The sequence below is a fragment of the Thermobia domestica genome, chromosome 14 (genome assembly GCF_964235325.1).
Source record: "Thermobia domestica chromosome 14, izTheDome1.hap1.1, whole genome shotgun sequence".
NCBI classification, from domain to species: Eukaryota; Metazoa; Arthropoda; class Insecta; order Zygentoma; family Lepismatidae; genus Thermobia; species Thermobia domestica.
This window is the reverse complement of record NC_137467.1, coordinates 156,255,361-156,262,946: the sequence shown is the minus strand read 5'-3', so window position 1 is coordinate 156,262,946 and position 7,586 is coordinate 156,255,361. Positions and strand designations below refer to the sequence as shown.

At 37.3% G+C, this 7,586-nt stretch overlaps 1 protein-coding gene across 2 annotated transcripts in view; it reads left to right on the top strand.

The window, feature by feature from the left end:
- Positions 1–781: 781 nt before the first annotated feature.
- Positions 782–7,586, top strand: part of LOC145670432 (1-acylglycerol-3-phosphate O-acyltransferase Pnpla3-like) — a 44,212-nt gene continuing 37,407 nt past the window's right edge. Inside the window, exon 1 of one of the 2 annotated variants that reach the window (XM_081739104.1) lies at positions 782–1,158. In XM_081739104.1, the coding sequence (XP_081595230.1) occupies positions 999–1,158 (160 nt within the window). In that variant the 5' untranslated portion in view covers positions 782–998. The remainder of the gene's footprint in view (positions 1,159–7,586) is intronic. The other variant, XM_081739103.1, reaches the window with a different exon arrangement.

Here is a 7,586-nt window from a genome sequence, read left to right as displayed (position 1 = left end):
GGGACCCTAGAAATAATATTTATTCGTATGGCTTTGAGATTTGTTAATATGTCTCCTTAATTAATTTGTCATGTATGACACGGGCCCAGGGGCGTAACTAACGGCCCCGCAGACCTTGCCGTGCGGGAGGGTCCACAGGCTCCTAGGGCCCATAAAGATTAAAAGAAAGATGGAAAGAGGGGGGCCAAGAATTAGAAAAACAACCTTTCCTCCGGGCCCAAATACACGTATTAATGCTTGCCCCCTTGGAAAAAAAATAAGTTACGGTACTGGGGAAAACCCATGCATACGGTGTTTGTCCACCACAAAGCTCACTTGGAGCGAGCTGGAATCGAACCAAGGATCTAATATACCAGAGGCGAACGCTCTATCATTGAGCCACAGCAGCCCCCTACATAAAATAAGTTAAATCACATGACAAGTATAGTTCTGAATAGTTCGCACACAGAGCAGGATTTAATGGAAAATGGCGATGTTCATTTGGAAGATGATAATTTCAATTGATAACTAACAAATCATTTAGTGTTTTCCTACCTTCATTTTTATTGGCATGCTACAAACTAACCTTATATCTTGAAATAAATGTCATAATGCTGTATTACTTTTATTTTTCATCCATAACTTAAAAGCAAAACAATAAACGTGTCTGGATAAGTAATAAAAAATTGTGTGTATAAAAACAAAATCGCTTTCGTGCTACTGTACGGTCCTCCGGAGTTTAGTCTTATTTGCGTACTGTTTTTGTGTTTTGTATGTCTGGCAACACTGATTATGTATGTTCGCAGTACTGATAAGAGCATAAAAAGGATTTGTACTGCTGTTTCAGATTATTGATGTTAGTTACTCGTTGAAAGCGTGATGCCTCCGTAATAATCGTGATCACCTGATAAATAGTGAATCTATTGTGTTGTGTTAATAGTGTTATTTATTTTTGTTTTTTAAATAAATAGTACACCGAACATTGTGCTGTGATCATCTGACCTTGTACAGTATCAACGATGAATCTGTCATTTGCCGGTTGTGGATTTTTGGGGGTTTATCATATAGGAGTAGCAGCATGTATTAAAAAATATGCTCCTCATTTAGTTGTCGATAAAGTATCTGGTGCCTCAGCTGGGGCGATAGCTGCCTGTTGTCTGTTGTGTGATCTGCCATTAGGTGAGTAGTCATTTACAAGTTACATAAAAATTAGATGAAAGTTAGAATGCTAAGGAGAGTTAAATTAGCAGTAATTATAGAATTGATATTCAAACAATATGCTGTATCACCCATATAATTAGTGTGCATTTAAATGTATAAGTCTAACACACTCTTTCAATTTGTCAAGGCCAAACTTATTCTTTAACAGAAGTAGAGATACGATTACTTTGAAAACGGTTCCTTTTTTTAATATACCTTTTAATGTGCAGAGACAAATACCTTTAATTGATTTGCACTTTCACCTTTGAACGTCAGTCTAAATCGGGAAAAATAATTATCGTGATGTTATAAATATTGATTGTGAATATTTTTTTTAAAGTAAAGTAATTATTGTTTATAAATTTTTAACTTCAGATTGATCCCATTCATTGGCCTAGTTTCCTCTAGCAATTTAGATATGCAATTAGCGTAATTTATGGCCCAAGTTTATTCTAAATTTTAATTTCTGATATTTAATTAGTCCAGTAGTGGCAAATCACTTGCACATTCGGCAGAAATTTCAAATTGCAGTACGGTACTAAAAGTATACTATTTGACAGGGGCGGATCCAGGATATGATCAAGGGAGGGGCTAGACCATATTTTGCCGTTTTATCCAGTGTAAAGCAGGATTGAAGCCCATTTTATCCAGTGTATACCTGAGCGTCAAGGGGAGGGGGCTATAGCCCCCCCTTGGATCCGCCACTGCTATTCGATTCTTATACATCATTATTACAATCAAGTCAGTGATCGAATTCGGTTATGAGGTAGAGAAGATGCCAAATTGGATTTGCTAGTGTTCTAATGAAAGCCTATTGACAAATCTTATTGACCGTTGTCTAGAAATATAACACGTTTGTCGTATGTAATTTTCTGAGTAGTGCCTGGAAGAAGGGATTCCCCATTGCTTTGTGAAAACATGCCATATTGTCTTAAGATTAATTTTGATTGTAAAGAGTTACGAAAATTTAGAGAGTGAATTGTGCAACTGGGCTGGATAATCGAACCGAGTCCCCGGCTAATCATGCCAGTGCGCTGAGCAGTATGCTACCCAGTCCGTATTCTGTATTTTTCATAGAGTACGTATGTGCTTTGTGTGTAAGCCAAACAGAATTGCTTTTACTATGGCAAAGTTATGGACTTTATTTATTTATTTATTTATTTAATTTTATACCTGCCTGTGGCATCGAGGGTATGAAGGTCAGGACCCTGAACTACGAACAGGGTTTGAATCCGGTTGGGTAGGCAGGTTGTGTAGACCCTAGTGATGTGAGGTGGAAAATTTTCCACCTCACATCACGGCTAAACAACGATGTAGGAATAAGTGGAGTATGTTTTTACGAATCGGAAAATTTTCCGTTTCAAAATTTCCCGGAAAATTTTCATCACTGTACAGGAGAGAGAATTTTTCGATTCATGAAAAATTGTTCCACTTGCCGGAAATTTTCCGGAAAAATATAGAAGAAAATTTTCCACCTCTCATCTCGACTAAATAACGATGTAGGAATAAGTGGAGTATGTTTTTATAAATCGGAAAATTTTCATCACTGGTAGACCCTAATATTAATGTAGTAGTACATTAATATAGGCTAGTGTAGAATACGTCATTCTGCACAACTCTTTGTTTTGTCTTCAAAGACTGTGGCTGAAAATTTAGAGGGGTTCGCGTATAGATTTTTGTTCATTACGGGAAGCACTGAGGTTTTCTGTTCTTAATCGTATTAATAGGGCTTCTGACAATGCTGGGGTTTCTTATGAGATCCATATCACTACGTGAGCATAGCTTTTGTTTTCATAGCCGTGGTTATGGTGACTTACCTAGTGGTAGACCGCCTACCTCTTGTGCGTGCGGACAGCGGATCGGTCCTGAATCAAGTAAGCTTATGGACAACATCGTATTCGTGGGGTTTCTCGGGTTACTCCCATTTCAAAACACATTCTCATTCCACCAATTTTTCCATCATGCTTCATTCGTCTCCCTTAGCCTTAAGGGACAAGCGTGGGGCATTTTCGTTTTGTTTTTGAAGCTTTCTGTGATTATCGATTTTACAAGCTATGTTCCACAGATTTTGAATTGTCGCAATTTTTTAACTTTTGAATTGGGAAATACGGTATTTGGTAGAATTGGTACTTGGCGCCTCTTTTGAAGTACCGTACGGATACTATATGGAACAGAGACTATATTTTAACATAGCATTCAAACTGTATTTATTCTAATCGGGAATTAAACCTGTCTTTCACGCCTAAGAGACGAAAGCTGTTCCAATTATTTGTGCCGAATAGCGAGCTATACTTTTATGTTTGTGAATGACGGTGGGTGAGTCTGAGTACCAAGGCACATAGGCCTATCTTTGGTGCGAGGGATTTTGAGTTCAATTTCAGGCCGTATGTATGTGTGTGGTAGATATCATAGAGTGTTGACTATCTCGGAATTCCCCTTCAAAGGTCATCAGTCTTTTTTTTTTTTTTTCGTTAAGAAACTCTCATATTTACCCCAAGGAGGGTAACCGTGAGATATTGAAGATTTCATTTGTTCTGTAGATTAGGAATTAGGCCTACATTAACACTTGAAGTTAATTCTTTGTAGATTGGTAGTTTTCAACTTGACATCTACTTGATAATTTTGTAAGACATCAATAAATGCTTTGTCATTATTTATTGGTGGCAATTGAGTTTCTTCGATAAGGAAAGGCGTATTTTATTTATAATCTTGTTGCAATGCAGCTTTGATGGATCAAGAATGTTTATTCATGTCAGTGATACAAATGATAAAGAACTTTTAAAGTTGGTATTTCCTCTTCTTCTATCGTGTAGAAATCTGGAAATTCCTGGCACGAGTTTTTTCCCTGTCATTATTGCTTAGTGAGATAAATTTTGACAAGAGATAAAATCAGTTGAAAATGTGGTTGATGACATTAGTGAAGTGTAAATTGAATTTCTCGCATGACAGACTTCGCATATTTCGGTAAGATTTTTCATTATTGAAACGGAAAGACAAAGAGTTGGGTTTTAGGACACATTCATTGAAGCTATACGTTGACCCGTTATTCAGTTTACCTTGATATTCGAGATGTCACTACATCCTAAAAGGAAAGACATCTACACGCCATTGTTATGTCTTTTTTTAAATTAACAGTTCGTTTAAAACTATTTACAGAGGACACTTGTCCCATTGGGCTGCTTTTGCCAGTGGGTATAAGGCATCAGTGGCATACTCAAGGGTTCAGGGTTTTTACCCCCCCCCCCCCCTAGAGCAAGATATTGTTTATTAGACCTATGTACCTAAGTACTCTAACTGGGAATTCAAAGTAAAAAGTTTGTTTAATATATCATCTTATAGTAAATACAAGAATTACCATATAGTGATGTCCCTAACTTATTTTATATTTCCTTTTATTTTGGTAACTTGTCAGTTTCCGCTTTTGCGTTCCCATTTACCCCAGAATCGCCTCTATGCACACAAGCCAAGACGAATAGATCCGTAACTGTTTGATTTGTGGCCTCTGTCAAGAGTGGATATCTTGTAAAAACAATAGTTGTACCGCGCTCTAATCTGTTTTGAGATATCTTATCAGATCCGTGGTTGTTGCTCATTATCTCCAGGAGTTTCTATGAATTTCCTTGAACGAAAAAGTATTTGAGATGCTTCTGGCATGAGTAAGGTTAATTTGGTTTTCTTTTCGGAAATTCAGCGAATCGAGTTATCTTTGAAGGGAACGTTCTAAGCCACTGTTGAATTAAGAATTTCCCTAGAGAGAGAACAGGCGTTTGGAAAATCAAATACAGTGTTCATGATGCAATGTATTTAGACTACGCACTGTATGACAGTATGGGATTGAATGGTGAAATACATTTCAATTCTTGCGCGGCTTGGAAGCAAACTTATAACCAGCGTAGGACTTTTAAGGGCAGTGTTCATAGAAAAAAAGGAAAGATAAAGGTGCTTTTAAAGGGGTAAAACATATATTTCCTTCAAATAGTTGAACAATTAGCCTTTCATGACTAGAAATCAAATTAATATATATAAACTGGATACATTTGTTATATAGAATAGATTCAATACCTGTATTAGGAAGAGAGATATGTATTTGCTTAATAACCATCTCTTCAGTTGTCAAATATAAGTGCGCTTTTATTTAGAGTTAAAATCTCTGTGGATACTGTACAAGAGCTTCTTTCCATATCCGAAGAAACTAATTTCGTATTCACTCGGAATAGCAAGGCTGTAGGTGTTGCATATTCAACTAATGGTAGGGGGCCGCGGTGGCTCAGTGATAGAGCGCTCATGTCTGGTGCAGAGGATCTTCGGTTCGATCCCAGCTCGCGCCAAGGGAATACTGTGGTGGGTAAACACCGTGTGCGTTGGTTTTCTCGGGGTTCTCCCGTTTCCTCCCACATTCTTCATTCATTTCCCGTTATCACCGTCTCCTTTAGCCTGACCGGCATAGTCGCGGGACGTAAAACTTAAAGATTTCATTTTATTTCATTTTAGCTCTAAAAGAAAAAGTGTGCACCTAAAAATCCTGATCCAACTTCTGTACTATAAGAGATCGACCTTTCACTGTGTTAATACAGCGATGACATTTATGTGTATGCGGTACAGATCAAACACGCTTTAATTGCCATTTATGAGTACCGACAAATGCATGTTTGTTTTTCATAATTAGTGAAAATTGATAATGAAGGAAAGTTACTAAATGCCTGCTGACTAGGAGATAGGGGACTTCTTTTAGCATCTGGATGTAGTCATTAGAATAGGAATCGACCCATTAAATAGTCTACTTGTCCGCGTGTTTTCTAAAGAGCTCATTCAACACGTGTTGAGTTCACGCGATCTTTGGAACGTGAGGAATGTGCGGATGCTGTATGCCAAAGAGAAGTTAATTATATTATTGAGTCAGTTACGTCACTGCATGTTAGCACTTGTGTGGATGTTCGGCAATCCATGCAAGTGCAGTTGGCGGCAGGTTTTAGTTAGTTTAAGGGTGCGTTATTACAAAGGATATTGTTTCACGAAGCGCTTTAGTGTTGGAATATTAGTATAGGGCTGCGGATAAAAGTACAATTGTACCGTGTTATGCAAAAATGAACTAAGCGCCAAACTTTGAAAATCCACGTAAATGCGACGATTGGTTCCTGATACGCATTAGAACGTTTTGCACAATCCAAAAGAGAGGAAAACCAACACCTTTCCAAAAAAAAAAAAAAAAAAAAAAATCTCTTTTGACTACGGCTACATTAATGTTGGACATCAACCTTTATACGTAATTTTCTTAAAAGTATGAAAGTGGCGCTTAGTTCGTTTTCGCAGGACACGGTACAATTGTATATTTCTTATATTGAAACCTGTCGCTACAAATTAGAATAAAAGTATAGGGTTGCCAGACGTCCGGCTTTTGGACATAATAAAATTGATGTCCGGCTTTGTACCCAAGCCGGACGCGCTTTTGCCCTTCTTTTCGATTTTCGAGACTAATTAATGAAACAGGGATGATTCACGAGATTAATCAATGAAACAAGGTTTCACACTGTTAAATAAAAAGGAAACAGATTCAGATACAGATCTTGTATACATGCGTTCAATGTCCTGAAATGTGGGTGTGGAGAAGAATGGAAAGAATTAGCTGGGTCGAGCGGAGAACAAATGAGAGGATCTTCGAAATGGTGGGGAAAAATGAACAACTTTAGGTATTATTAAGAAGAAGAGGAGGAACTGGTTGTGACATTGGCTAAGAAGAAACTGTGTCATGAAGAGCGTGCTAGAGGGTATGGTGGCAGGAAAGAGAGGGAGGGGACGGAGACTAGTTAATGGACGATATAAAAACACAAAAGTCGTACATGGAGAAGTTAGCGGAAGACCGTGGAGCATATAATATATATATATATATATATATATATATATATATATATAATATATAATATAGACGGAAATAAATTCGCGTTATAAGTATGTAGAACCGCGAAACTTGCATTTTTTGATAAGTGTGATTTCATTTCTTGTCGTAGTAAAATAACTTTTTTCCTCTTACTACTCAAAAGTAACAAAAGAAAACTTAGGTATTTGTGTCTAACATGGCTATGTACATTTATTCTGAGAAATGTTACCATAAAATGGAGGAATCTTCTGAACATGACTGTGTGTAACCGTAGATTAGAAATCTAGTTTAACCGCGATTACTTTATTTACGTAGAGATATCCGTTGGGTTGCCCCATAGTTGAAACGGAATAACAACAGAGAATCCATGTGTATGTGTCACGTGAGGATTCCGAAATGTTGTTTATAAGATAATATGTGTGTAAATGGAGTACGGAAATAGTGTTTTCCTGTCTTGTGTGGTTTTTACACTGGTCAATGCCTGTATTAGGTATTTTTAGGCAAACAAAAGGAAGTGCGTCGTTCTTGACAA